Source organism: Oncorhynchus mykiss, chromosome 8 (genome assembly GCF_057628025.1).
Source record: "Oncorhynchus mykiss isolate SJ-2025 chromosome 8, ASM5762802v1, whole genome shotgun sequence".
In the NCBI taxonomy this organism is placed as follows: domain Eukaryota; kingdom Metazoa; phylum Chordata; class Actinopteri; order Salmoniformes; family Salmonidae; genus Oncorhynchus; species Oncorhynchus mykiss.
Genome location: NC_143029.1, coordinates 71,170,587 through 71,186,041, shown reverse-complemented (window position 1 = coordinate 71,186,041; position 15,455 = coordinate 71,170,587). Strand labels below are relative to the sequence as shown.

Sequence of the window (15,455 nt, the reverse complement as noted above, 5' to 3'; positions counted from 1 at the left end):
CAAAACATTTGACCCAAGTTAAACAATTTAAAGGCAATGCTACCAAATACTAATTGTGTGTATGTAAACTTCTGACCCACTGGGAATGTGATGAAAGAAAAAAAGCTGAAATAAATCAGTCTACTATTATTCTGACATTTCACATTCTTAAAATAAAGTGGTCATCTTAACTGACCTAAGACAGGGAATTTTTACTAGGATAAGATGTCAGGAATTGTGAAAAAGTGAGTTTAAATGTATTTGGCTAAGGTGTATGTACACTTCCGACTTCAACTGTACACTCAATGTAAGATAAATAGAAGATGAACAGACATTTGTATAACCATTGGCTGAAAACAAATAGAGTTTGACAAGACATAAGACAACATACACACCTTTTAGGTTTAGACACACAAGCTAAACATCTTTAGGGCCACTGATTGAACAAAGAACACACACACAGACGCCCACACTTTGAGGGAGTGATCATTTGTGTGACTGTTCTTGTCTCAGTGTACCAGTGTATTGTTATTTGTCATGTTTTTTTTGTGGACCCAAGGAAGAGTAACTCCTGTTTCGGCAAAAGCTAATGGGGATCCGAATAAACCAATAATAACCCAGGGACTTTTCAGTAGACCAGACAATCCCTATTTGTGAATCTCTTCTATTTAACAGATCATGGCTCTGTTTAGTGACATCAGCAGCAGAGATTAAGATGTTCATATTAAATGGCCTTAGTCTGCAATTTTCCGTCAAGCGTAAATATAGACACACACGAACATGTATGCACATGTAAATAGGATTATAATTGCATACGCAAACACACACATACGGTACATGCACTCATGCACACACACACACACACACACACTGTGGAGATGAATGGTGATCTAGAGGTTGTGTCTTGTGCATGACATGATGTTTGAGCTGTGGATGTGGTGGGATGTGGACAGTCCTTTGTATAGCTAGCTACAGTGTGAGGCAGGGTGATCGAAAGCCTCTTTCAGGAGGGCCCTTGGGCTGATTCAATGGGCCGGTCTATCCTTCCCTGCTGCTGATACACAGCCATAAAGCCATAAAGGGATAACAGTCATTAACCAACGGCTACCTCCCTAATTCCCCTTTTGGAATGAGAAATGCCAAGCCAGAAAATGTATTTATAGGGATCCAGCCTAAACTAGGCAGAACCACGATAAGACTTAAATTGGAAGACAAGGTAAATAGGCTGAGAATTCAATGAGGGTATAGAGTACTTCATCATGTGGGGAAAACAGATAAGAAATAAGACGTTGGAAGAGTTAACATTGATTTGCAATGATGGCTTATTGGCCCTTCACCAGGATTCTGTCCCTGAGTTGATTAAAGACTTTTGATTTATCTCTATGATTGCACACTGATGACACAAGAATGAAGACAAATGGAAATGGAATAGGAAAGTTGGTGATGACACAGCAAAGGGAGGTTTGTTGAAACTTTGTGATTCTACTGAATGGGTATGTCTATTCTAGTCATTCTATTTCTATGGTGTAAGTAACAGCAGTCCGTGTCTTACTGTACCTTTCCTCCGATGAGGGGCAGGATGTGCATCTTGCCCGTGTGGCTGTCTTTGACGGAGGAGACGATGAGGCAGGTGCCACACAGGATGACCTGGCGTCTGGTCCACCGGTTTACTGGTAGCAGGAGTTTCCCTTTGCGGACGTTATAGGTCCCCGACAGCTGCACGCGCTCCGAGCTCTCAATGCTGTGGGGCTTCCCTGGAACATACACAAGGAGAGGGAGTTAGCATAGTTAGCATCCAGCTAACATAAAACACAGGTGAGAGGGATACAGTTAGCATCCAGCTAACAGTTAGCAACTCAAAACAGGGCCAGTAGCACAGAGACCTGAGTGCTGCCTCAGTACTTAAAGTATCTATTAGCCTGATGCTAATAAAGTGACTATAGTAATAAATTATTACTATAAAGAAAAATAATAATAATTTTGTATGTACATACAGTACATATAATATACACTGAGTGTACAAAACATTAAGGACACCTGCTTTTTCCATGCCATAGACTGACAAGGTGAATCCAGGTGAAAGCTATGATCCCTTATTGATGTCACCTGTTAAATCCACTTCAATCAGTGTAGATAAAGGGGAGGAGACAGGTTAAAGAAGGATTTTTAAGCCTTGAGACAATTGAGACATGGCTGTTGTATGTGTGCCATTCAGAGATTGAATGGGCAAGACAAAATACACTGCTCAAAAAAATAAAGGGAACACTTAAACAACACAATGTAACTCCAAGTCAATCACACTTCTGTGAAATCAAACTGTCCACATAGGAAGCAACACTGATTGACAATACATTTCTCATGATGTTGTGCAAATGGAATAGACAACAGGTGGAAATTATAGGCAATTAGCAAGACACCCCCAATAAAGGAGTGGTTCTGCAGGTGGAGACCACAGACCACTTCTCAGTTCCTATGCTTCCTGGCTGATGTTTTGGTCCCTTTTGAATGCTGGCGGTGCTTTCACTCTAGTGGTAGCATGAGACGGAGTCTACAACCCACACAAGTGGCTCAGGTAGTGCAGCTCATCCAGGATGGCACATCAATGCGAGCTGTGGCAAGAAGGTTTGCTGTGTCTGTCAGCGTAGTGTCCAGAGCATGGAGGCGCTACCAGGAGACAGGCCAGTACATCAGGAGACGTGGAGGAGGCCGTAGGAAGGCAACAACCCAGCAGCAGGACCGCTACCTCCGCCTTTGTGCAAGGAGGAGCAGGAAGAGCACTGCCAGAGCCCTGCAAAATGACCTCCAGCAGGCCACAAATGTGCATGTGTCTGCTCAAACGGTCAGAAACAGACTCCATGAGGGTGGTAATGAGGGCCCGGCATCCACAGGTGGGGGTTGTGCTTACAGCCCAACACCGTGCAGGACGTTTTTCATTTGCCAGAGAACACCAAGATTGGCAAATTCGCCACTGGCGCCCTGTGCTCTTCACAGATGAAAGCAGGTTCACACTGAGCACATGTGACAGACGTGACAGTCTGGAGACGCCGTGGAGAACGTTCTGCTGCCTGCAACATCCTCCAGGGTCAGTCATAGTGTGGGGTGGCATTTCTTTGGGGGGCCGCACAGCCCTCCATGTGCTCACCAGAGGTAGCCTGACTGCCATTAGGTACCGAGATGAGATCCTCAGACCCCTTGTGAGACCATATGCTGGTGCGGTTGGCAATGGGTTCCTCCTAATGCAAGACAATGCTAAACCTCATGTGGCTGGAATGTGTCAGCAGTTCCTGCAAGAGGAAGTATTTGCAGCTATGGACTGGCCCGCCCGTTCCCCAGACTTGAATCCAATTGAGCACATCTGGGATATCATGTCTCGCTCCATCCACCTGTGTTGCACCACAGACAGTGTATTTAAGTGCCTTTGAACGTATGGTAGTATGGTAGTAGGTGCCACTGGTTTGTCTCGAGAACTGCAACACTGCTGGGTTTTTCACACTCAACAGTTCCCATGTGTATCAAGATGGTTCACCACCTTAAGGACATCCAGCCAACTTGTCACAACTGTGGGAAGCATTGGAGTCAACATGGACCAGCATCCCTGTGGAATGCTTTTGACACCTTGTAGAGTCCCATGCCCCGACTAATTGAGGCTGTAAAAAGGGTATGCAACTCAATATTAGCAAGGAGTCCTTAATATTTTGTACACTCAGTATATATTCTCACTCAGTGTTTTTACTCTGTATTTACTCTGTACTCTCTAAGCACACAGTCAACACTGAGATAAGAATAGTTTAATAGTGTAGCAGTCTAAAACTCAGCACACAGTCAACACAACGCTGGGTTAGCAAAAGCACTAAATAGTCAGCAGCATGAAGACTGTCTGAGGCCACCCTCTGTTAGCATTTGGCGCTGAATAGCTTTTTTTCCCCTAACAGTGATAGTCAGATTATAGATCGGATGATGACAGGTGCTCTCCTCTACTTCAACACTAATTTGTTCTATCAGTCTTTGAGCTGTCTTTATTCCTTTCATAAATCCAGCCATCTGTTCCTTTCCCTTCTGTGACTCTCTCGCTCTCATAGAACCATTTATACAGAACCCTTTTTTTCTAAGAGGGAAAGGGCTAGAGAGAGACGGCAGTGTCATACTACGAGGTAAGTACTAACTAAGTACCAGGACAAGCTCTTACAGCTTTGAATAATTCAACTCCGGTCTCTTACATGCAGACTAACACAGGAGGCTGCTGTACAGACTAACACAGGAGGCTTGCTGTACAGACTAACACAGGAGGCTTGCTGTACAGACTAACACAGGAGGCTTGCTGTACAGACTAACACAGGAGGCTTGCTGTACAGACTAACACAGGAGGCTTGCTGTACAGACTAACACAGAAGGCTTGCTGTACAGACTAACACAGGAGGCTTGCTGTACAGACTAACACAAGAGGCTTGCTGTACAGACTAACACAAGAGGCTTGCTGTACAGACTAACACAGGAGGCTTGCTGTACAGACTAATAATGTGTTGTATTGTCGTGGTAGAGTAGTGTGTAATAATGTGGTATGTGGTGTATGTTATTGTGATTGGACCCCAGGATCCAGAATAAAAAACAAAATACTGAAGTAGCCTTGATATTGTCAGAGATCAAGGGGAACATTAAAGGCATTAGAATATTCAAACTAAGGTTGAAAAATGCAGTCACTGAGGAAGACCTCATGTTCTGAAAAACAAACTGAGAAAAGGGCAAAATAGTTTGAATAATGAGCTACTGTGATGAGCATGTTTTCCCTCTGCATCATTACTATTCAGTGACCTTAACAATTTTTTTTTCTCATTTTCAGGCTGAAATCAAATCAATAACCTACTGAGTGTGTGGTAGAGTACAGTACAGAGGTAGTGTTCCAGTAACTCACTAGCTGGGGTTTACAGGTCAGAAGTGAGATGCTGTGATGCACCTCACCTCTTTACAGTACAACCCAGTTCATGTTCATTCTTGAGCTTTCGAGTGAGAGGAGACATTGTTGGAATAAACAAATGATTTATCAGCTTTAGACTCAATATGTCACATGGTCAATCTCACTGTACTTAGGGCCTTACTGGAACACTTTCTCTTGCACATACGCATATGTGAAAACACACACAAACAACCCAAACCTCACACATACCCTATACACTCATGCTCAACACACACAAAAACACACAGTCCCCACCCACCGACGCAAGCACTCACTCTGTGACGGTGGTAAACCGTCTCCATGTGCATCAGAGCTTTGTGGGTCTGTCTGTGTGTAGACCAGACCACTACTCTGGCTGTGTGGGGCTCCCATGTGAGTGTTTACATGGGGTCCAGGAGTGGAAACTTCTTCACATCACCATTGGCGGAGAACAATATGCTAATTCAGTGGTCGCATTTAGTCTCATGCTGGAATCAACCCCACAACCCTGGTGGTGCAAGAACCATGCTCTAACCAACCGAGCCATCGGAGCAAGGACAACTGCATGTGTTGTCCTAGGCCAGGTGTATATTCAACTGAAAGGTAGACCTTGGTGATGGAAGCAATGCAGGGCCTTAGGTCAAAAGGACACCAAGGACTTGGTTTGGTGCGTGTGCGGGGTTCTAGGAGTCTGTTGAAGTGCTTTGGGTCACGTGTGTGAGTAGGGAGTGGTGCGTGTTTGGGGTGTTTGTTGCCGGTTTCTCAGGACGGCTTCCTTCACCTTCCACCAAGCTCAGGAAAGGCCTTCGTTTCCCCTTTCCACCCCACCACAGACTAACTTCAAGACACATGGCCAAATCCAGACACATATTCATGCCTTGTATGGCACAAAGCATAGTAATGCAGAGGTTTAAGCTAATCCCAGATCTTACCCGGTAACAACTTCTCATATTTAAGTGTGTAAGCCCCTCCCCTGTGTGATAACCAGGCCACTTCCCTTTCCACCGGTCCTCCTCACTACACACGTATAATCAGGCTGACCTGCTAATGAAACAAGACACTGCAGCACAGACACCTCCACCACTGGGCCTGGGCATGCTGTACTACAGGGCTCTGACCCATATTACACACCACACACCTGGCTGGGAATGACAACAAGCCCCACTTACTTACAATGAATGCTATGGTGCTGTGGACCGGGACAGATGAGAAATGTATTTGTAAAGTAGTGTAAAGGAGGGTTTGTGTTCAGGCTACAACCGTCTCCTGCTGCCGGGTCTTGGCTGCCTCTTACAGCAGTGTGCATCCCAAATGGCACTATATAGTGCCCTGGTTAAAAGTAGTGCACTATTGTGGGAATAGTTTGCCATTTGTGACGCATCCTCTGTCCTCCTGTATGAGATTGATATGATCTGAGGTGTTGTATCAAGGCCTTTCTCACTGCTGAGGAGCTGGAGAGAGACATCCTCTGTCCTCCTGTATGAGATTGATATGATCTGAGGTGTTGTATCAAGGCCTTTCTCACTGCTGAGGAGCTGGAGAGAGACATCCTCTGTCCTCCTGTATGGGATTGAGGTGTTGTATCAAGGCCTTTCTCACTGCTGAGGAGCTGGAGAGAGACATCCTCTGTCCTCCTGTATGAGATTGATATGATCTGAGGTGTTGTATCAAGGCCTTTCTCACTGCTGAGGAGCTGGAGAGAGACATGATCTGAGGTGTTGTATCAAGGCCTTTCTCACTGCTGAGGAGCTGAAGAGAGACATCCTCTGTCCTCCTGTATGAGATTGATATGATCTGAGGTGTTGTATCAAGGCCTTTCTCACTGCTGAGGAGCTGGAGAGAGACATCCTCTGTCCTCCTGTATGAGATTGATATGATCTGAGGTGTTGTATCAAGGCCTTTCTCACTGCTGAGGAGCTGGAGAGAGACATGATCTGAGGTGTTGTATCAAGGCCTTTCTCACTGCTGAGGAGCTGAAGAGAGACATCCTCTGTCCTCCTGTATGAGATTGATATGATCTGAGGTGTTGTATCAAGGCCTTTCTCACTGCTGAGGAGCTGAAGAGAGACATCCTCTGTCCTCCTGTATGAGATTGATATGATCTGAGGTGTTGTATCAAGGCCTTTCTCACTGCTGAGGAGCTGGAGAGAGACATCCTCTGTCCTCCTGTATGAGATTGATATGATCTGAGGTGTTGTATCAAGGCCTTTCTCACTGCTGAGGAGCTGAAGAGAGACATCCTCTGTCCTCCTGTATGAGATTGATATGATCTGAGGTGTTGTATCAAGGCCTTTCTCACTGCTGAGGAGCTGGAGAGAGACATCCTCTGTCCTCCTGTATGATATTGATATGATCTGAGGTGTTGTATCAAGGCCTTTCTCACTGCTGAGGAGCTGAAGAGAGACATCCTCTGTCCTCCTGTATGAGATTGATATGATCTGAGGTGTTGTATCAAGGCCTTTCTCACTGCTGAGGAGCTGGAGAGAGACATCCTCTGTCCTCCTGTATGAGATTGATATGATCTGAGGTGTTGTATCAAGGCCTTTCTCACTGCTGAGGAGCTGGAGAGACGCATCACTGTCGAACAGTGTTCAAAATAATACAGCTACTGTAGTACATCCTTCAGAGGCTTTTTATTATCAGCAAATTATGTTTGATGACTGTTGTTTTCCACCACTGACAGTGAAAAGGAGTAATGAGATTTTGAAGAAGGTAAGAAAGAGAGGAATGAGTAACAGCCAACATATGAGGGAGAGTGAAAAAGAAATCGAGGCATCAAAGCCAAAGGAACTGAATAACATTAAGAAATGCTATAGATGCAAGTAAAGAAGTATGGCAACCTACCAAAAAACAATTGGACAACCAACCACAAATTCAATCCCTTTTAGACAACTTCCTGGTCAAAACATTTCACTGTAATAGTGAAGGTGTAAACTTGGCAGTAGAAAACCTAAACAGTATATTTGACCTCTCAGCTTCCCTATCAAATCTAAGAATTTCAAACAGAACAACGGCAAACATGTATAACAATGACAAATGGTTTGATGAAGACTGCAAAAACCTAAAGAAATGAACAAACCTATCCAACCAAAAACAAAGACCCCGAGCCTACGCCTTCACTATGGTGAATCACAAACAAAACGGAAATAACGTACGGAAAATGAAGGAAGAGCACATCAGAAATCAGCTCAATGTAATTGAAGAATCCATAGACTCTAACCACTTCTGGAAACCACTAAAAAAAACAACATCCCTCTTTCCCGACACTATCAACATACAGCTAGCTGGCTGGTTATACACTGCACCGGCAGGAAAGAACAGGGCCGTCTGGTAAGACAAGGGGCGGTGGACTATATATTTTGGTAAATAACAGCTGGTGCACAATATCTAAGGAAGTCTCGCGCTATTGCTCGCCTGAGGTAGAGTATCTCATGATAAACTGTAGACCACACGATCTACATAGAGAGTTTATCTGTATTTTTCGTAGCTGTTTACATACCACCACAGACTGAGGCTGGCACTAAGACAGCATTGAATGAGCTGTATTCTGACATAAGCAAACAACAAAACGCTCATCCAGAGGCGGCGCTCCTAGTAGCCGGGGAATTTAATGCAGGGACACTTAAATCTGTTTTACAAAATTTCTAACAGCATGTTAAATGTGCAACCAGAGGAAAAAAAAACTCTGGACCACCTTTACTCCACACACAGAGATACAGTTGAAGTCAGAAGTTTATATACACCTTAGCCAAATACATTTAAACTCAGTTTTTCACAATTCCTGACATTTAATCCAAGTAAAAAATCCCTGTTTTAGGTCAGTTAGGATCACCCCTTATTTTTAAAATGTGAAATGTCAGAATAATAGTAGAGAGTGATTTATTTCAGCTTTTATTTCTTTCATCACATTCCCAGTGGGTCAGAAGTTTACATATACTCAATTAGAATTTGGTAGCATTGCCTTTAAATTGTTTAACTTAGGTCAACCATTTTGGGTAGCCTTCCACAAGCTTCCCACAATAAGTTGGGTGAATTTTGGCCCATTCCTCCTGACAGAGCTGGTGTAACTGAGTCCTGTTTGTAGGCCTCTTCGCTCGCACACGCCTTTTCAATTCTGCCCACAAATCTTCTATGGGATTGAGGTCAGGGCTTTGTGATGGCCACTCCAATACCTTGACTTTGTTGTCCTTAAGCCATTTTGCCACAACTTTGGAAGTATGCTTGTGGTCATTGTCCATTTGGAAGCTTTAACTTCATGAGTGATGTCTTGAGATGTTGCTTCAATATATCCACATATGTGTTCTTCCTCATGGTGCCATCTATTTTGTGAAGTGCACCAGTCCCTCCTGCTGCAAAGCACCCTCACAACATGATGCTGCCACCCCCGTGCTTCACTGTTGGGATGGTGTTCTTTCCCTGCAAGCCTTCCCCTTTTTCCTCCAAACATAACGATGGTCATTATGGCCAAACAGTTCTATTTTTGTTTAATCAGACCAGAGGACATTTCTCCAAAAAGTATGATATTTGTCCCCATGTGCAGTTGCAAACCGTAGCCTAGCTTTTTTATGGCGGTTTTGGAGCAGTGGCTTCTTCTTTGCTGAGCGGCCTTTCAGGTTATGTCAATATAGGACTCGTTTTACTGTGGATATAGATACCTTTGTACCGGTTCCCTCTAGAATCTTCACAAGGTCCTTTGCTGTTGTTCTGGGATTGATTTGCACTTTTCGCACCAAAGTATGTTCATCTCTAGGAGACAGAACGCGTCTACTTTCTGAGTGGTATGACGGCTGCGTGGTCCTATGGTGTTTATACTTGCGTACTATTGTTTGTACAGATGAACGTGGTACCTTCAGGTGTTTGGAAATTGCTCCCAAGGATGAACCAGACTTGTGGAGGTCCAAAAAAAAAAAAAAAGAGGTCTTGGCTGATTTCCTTTGATTTTCCAATGATGTCATGCAAAGATGCACTGAGTTTGAAGGTAGGCCTTGAAATACATCCACAGGTACACCTCCAATTGACTCAAAGGATGTTAATTAGCCTATCAGAAGCTTCTAAAGCCATGAAAGTATTTGCTGGAATTTTCCAAGCTGTCAACTTAGTGTATGTAAACTTATGTCATGCACAAAGTAGATGCCAACACTATAGTTTGTTAACAAGAAATTTGTGGAATGGTTGAAAAACTAATTGTAATGACTCCAACCTAAATGTATGTAAACTTCCAACTTCAACTGTACATATAAAGCTCTCCCTCACCCTCCATTTGGCAAATCTGACCATAATTCTATCCTCCTGATTCCTGCTTACAAGCAAAAATTAAATCAGGAAGCACCAGTGACTAGATCAATAAAAAAGTGGTCAGATGAAGCAGATGCTAAGCTACAGCTAGCACAGACTGAAATATGTTCCGGTATTCCTCCGATAGCATTGAGGAGTACACCACATCAGTCATTGGCTTCATCAATAAGTGCATCGATGAAGTCGTCCCCACAGTGACCGTACGTACATACCCCAACTAGAAGCCATGGATTACAGGAAACACCGGCACTGAGCTAAAGGCTAGATCTACCGCTTTCAAGGACCGGGACTCTAACCCAGAAGCTAATAAGATATCCCGCTATGCCCTCTGACGAACCACATCAACATCATTATCCCAGAAACTCTAGACCCACTCCAATTTGCATACCGCCCAAAAAGATCCACATATGATGCAATCTCTATTGCACTCCACACTGCCCTTTCCCACCTGGACAAAAGGAATGCCTATGTGAGAATGCTATTCATTGATTACAGCTCTGTGTTCAACACCATTGTGCCCTTAAAGCTCATCAATAAGCTAAGGACCCTGGGACTAAACACCTCCCTCTGCAACTGGATCCTGGGCCACCCTCAGATGGTAAGGGTAGGTAACAACACATCCGCCACGCTGATCCTCAACACAGGGGCCCCTCAGGGGTGTGTGCTCAGTCCCTTCCTGTACTCTCTGTTCACTCATGACTGCACGGCCAGGCACGACTCCAACACCATCATTAAGTTTGATGATGACAACAGTGCCTGATCACCGACAACAATGAGACAGCCGATAGGGAGGAGGTCAGAGACCTGGCTGTGTGGTGCCAGGACAACAACCACTCCATGAACACCTAACCAAAAGGCTACCCAGACTATTTGCATTGCCCCCCTCTTTTACACCACTGCTTCTCTCGGTTGTAATCATCTGTGTATAGTCACTTTAATAACTCTACCTTCATGTACATATTACCTCAACTAACCGGTGTCAAATTGGCTTTTTACCAAATTACCATATGACAGAGCAAGTATTTACCCTGCACATCCTAATTGACAAACAAACAAACCAAAACGAAGGCGAAGTCTTCACATGCTTTGTTGATTTCAAAAAAACTTTTGACTCAATTTCATATGAGGGTCTGCTATGCACATTGATGTAAAGTATTGTTGGTGGGAAAACATGCCACAAAATCCATGCCCACAAACAACAAGTGTGTGGTTAAAATTATTTAAAAAACACATTTATTTCCACAGGCCATGGGGTAGACAGGGATGCAGCTTAAGCCCCACCCTCTTCAACATGTATATCAACAAATTGGCAAGGGCATTAGAACAGTGCAGACAAGGCAAGAAAGGCCTTCTATGCTATCAAAAAGAACACTACATTCGACATACCAATTAGGATCTGGCAAAAAATACTTGAATCAGTTATCGAACCCATTGCCCTCTATGGTTGTGTGGTCTGGGGCCCACTCACCAACCAATAATTCACAAAATGGGACAAACACCCAATTGAGACTCTGTATGCAGAATTTGACAAAAATATACTTAATGTACAACGCAAACCGCAATCAATGTATGCAGAGCAGAATGAGGACTATACCCACTAGTTCTCAACATCCAGTCAATGTATGCAGAGCAGAATGAGGACTATACCCACTAGTTCTCAACATCCAGTCAATGTATGCAGAGCAGAATGAGGACTATACCCACTAGTTCTCAACATCCAGTCAATGTATGCAGAGCAGAATGAGGACTATACCCACTAGTTCTCAACATCCAGTCAATGTATGCAGAGCAGAATGAGGACTATACCCACTAGTTCTCAACATCCAGTCAATGTATGCAGAGCAGAATGAAAACTATACCCACTAGTTCTCAACATCCAGTCAATGTATGCAGAGCAGAATGAGGACTATACCCACTAGTTCTCAACATCCAGTCAATGTATGCAGAGCAGAATGAGGACTATACCCACTAGTTCTCAACATCCAGTCAATGTATGCAGAGCAGAATGAGGACTATACCCACTAGTTCTCAACATCCAGTCAATGTATGCAGAGCAGAATGAGGACTATACCCACTAGTTCTCAACATCCAGTCAATGTATGCAGAGCAGAATGAGGACTATACCCACTAGTTCTCAACATCCAGTCAATGTATGCAGAGCAGAATGAGGACTATACCCACTAGTTCTCAACATCCAGTCAATGTATGCAGAGCAGAATGAGGACTATACCCACTAGTTCTCAACATCCAGTCAATGTATGCAGAGCAGAATGAGGACTATACCCACTAGTTCTCAACATCCAGTCAATGTATGCAGAGCAGAATGAGGACTATACCCACTAGTTCTCAACATCCAGTCAATGTATGCAGAGCAGAATGAGGACTATACCCACTAGTTCTCAACATCCAGTCAATGTATGCAGAGCAGAATGAGGACTATACCCACTAGTTCTCAACATCCAGTCAATGTATGCAGAGCAGAATGAGGACTATACCCACTAGTTCTCAACATCCAGTCAATGTATGCAGAGCAGAATGAGGACTATACCCACTAGTTCTCAACATCCAGTCAATGTATGCAGAGCAGAATGAGGACTATACCCACTAGTTCTCAACATCCAGTCAATGTATGCAGAGCAGAATGAGGACTATACCCACTAGTTCTCAACATCCAGTCAATGTATGCAGAGCAGAATGAGGACTACACCCACTAGTTCTCAACATCCAGTCAATGTATGCAGAGCAGAATGAGGACTATACCCACTAGTTCTCAACATCCAGTCAATGTATGCAGAGCAGAATGAGGACTATACCCACTAGTTCTCAACATCCAGTCAATGTATGCAGAGCAGAATGAGGACTATACCCACTAGTTCTCAACATCCAGTCAATGTATGCAGAGCAGAATGAGGACTATACCCACTAGTTCTCAACATCCAGTCAATGTATGCAGAGCAGAATGAGGACTATACCCACTAGTTCTCAACATCCAGTCAATGTATGCAGAGCAGAATGAGGACTATACCCACTAGTTCTCAACATCCAGTCAATGTATGCAGAGCAGAATGAGGACTATACCCACTAGTTCTCAACATCCAGTCAATGTATGCAGAGCAGAATGAGGACTATACCCACTAGTTCTCAACATCCAGTCAATGTATGCAGAGCAGAATGAGGACTATACCCACTAGTTCTCAACATCCAGTCAATGTATGCAGAGCAGAATGAGGACTATACCCACTAGTTCTCAACATCCAGTCAATGTATGCAGAGCAGAATGAGGACTATACCCACTAGTTCTCAACATCCAGTCAATGTATGCAGAGCAGAATGAGGACTATACTTACTAGTTCTCAACATCCAGAATATTGCTGTTCAATTCTACAACCACCTAAAAGGAAGTGACGCCCACACATTCCACCACAAAGCCCTCACCTACAGAGAGATTAACGTAGAGAAGAGTCCCCTCAGCCAGCTGGTTCTGGGGATCAGTTCACAAACACAAACAGACCTCACAGAGCCCCAGGACAAAAACACATTTCGACCCAACCAAATTTTGAGAAAGCAAAAAGTTAACTATTTGACACACTGGAAATAATCAAAACAGAGCAAATTGGAATGCTATCTGGCCCTAAACAGAGAGTACACAGTGGCAGAATACCTGACCACTGTGACGGAGCCTAAATTAAGAAAATCCTTGCCTATGTACAGACTCAGTGAGCATAGCCTTGCTATTGAGAGACGCCGCCATAGGCAGACCTGGTTCTCAAGAGGAGGCAGGCTATGTCCCCATGCCTGCCCACAAAATTAGGTGGATACTCAGATACACATCCTATCCCGCCAAATGTATGACCATATTCGAGACACATATTTCCCTCAAACAATTCAAAAACAAATCCAATTTTGATAAACTCCTATTTATTGGTTAAAATACCACAGTGTGCCATCACAGCACCTGTTGCCAAAAGAAAAGGGCAACCAGTGAAGAACAAACACCATTGAAAATACAACCCATATTTATGTTTATTTATTTCCCCCTTTGTACTTGAACTATTTGCAGATCATTACAACACTGTATATAGCCATTATATGACATTTGAAATGTCTCGATTCCTTTGGAACTTTTGTAAGTGTAATGTTTCCTGTTCATTTTTTAAATTGTTTATTTCACTATTTCACTTGCTTTATCAATGTAAACATGTTTCCTATGCCAATAAAGCCCTTTGAATTGAGAGAGCGATGGACAGAGGGAGCAGGGCAGAGACAGACAGAGGGGCCTCCCGTTGTCAATGCTGGGTGTGCGCTCAGGTAGGACACACACACACGTAGCTGTAGCGGTGGTGAAGACCATACAAGGTGACAGGCTGCTAGGGACAATTAGCGTGTGGGCCAAGGTAGCGTTATTATACTGACCTCCTCCCATCTGCCAGCCTGGTGGGCTGGTGCAACATCTTACAACCTTCCCACAACCGTGGGACAACCTTCAGGACTATCCACCATACTGCACTGTGTGTGTGTGCACCTTCAGGACTATCTATCATACTGTGTGTGTGTGTCTAGTACTTAGTACATTGCTAAGTAAGTAGGCAACCGTTAGGGAGACACTATTGCTTTTAGGGAGTGATTTTCAACAGGGTCTGAGAGGTCTGTGACTCCACACTTTCATAGCTTCTAAATGCCCTAATCCTTCATTAGTAGCTTCTTAATCCCCTAGACATCCTATTTAAAAGTTCCCAGATGTTCTCGCACAAAGAGTCTGTACAGAAGATTTACAGGGGGTTGCCTATAATGCTAGTGTGTGTGTGTTTGCACGCGTGCATTTATTTTCTTTGGGAGAGCATTGACAACTGCCCCAGTCTCTCTAGACTAGGCTGAGTGACATTTGGTTTAGTGCTCTGACAGCTCCCGTCTCCTGTCACACAGACAGAACAGTATTACAGCCAGGGAGCATCACTGTCAGCTCAGAGCGTCTCTAGACATGTTCTAGGATGCCATCCAAAAGACCTTCCTCTCCTCCTGTTTCCCCTTCATTTCCTCTCCCCTGCTCCTCCCCTTCAACCCCAGTATTCTCCTCTCCTCTCTTCCCTCTGCTCTCCTCTTCCTTCTCCGCTCCCTTTTCCCTCTCCTCTCCCCCTTTCCCTCCCCTCTCCCCTTTTCCCTCCCCTCTCCCCTTTTCCCTCTCCGCTCCCATCCCCGCTTCCCTCCTCTGTGCTCCCCTTTCCCTCTCCTCTCTTCTGCTCACCTCCCCTTT

At 44.2% G+C, this 15,455-nt stretch overlaps 1 protein-coding gene across 1 annotated transcript in view; it reads right to left on the bottom strand.

Moving 5' to 3' along the window:
• Positions 1-15,455, bottom strand: part of LOC110530434 (PH domain leucine-rich repeat-containing protein phosphatase 1) — a 74,049-nt gene that overhangs the window by 22,672 nt on the left and 35,922 nt on the right. The window contains exon 2 of the mRNA XM_021613493.3: positions 1,537-1,733. Within this exon, the coding sequence (XP_021469168.2) occupies positions 1,537-1,733 (197 nt within the window). The remainder of the gene's footprint in view (positions 1-1,536; positions 1,734-15,455) is intronic.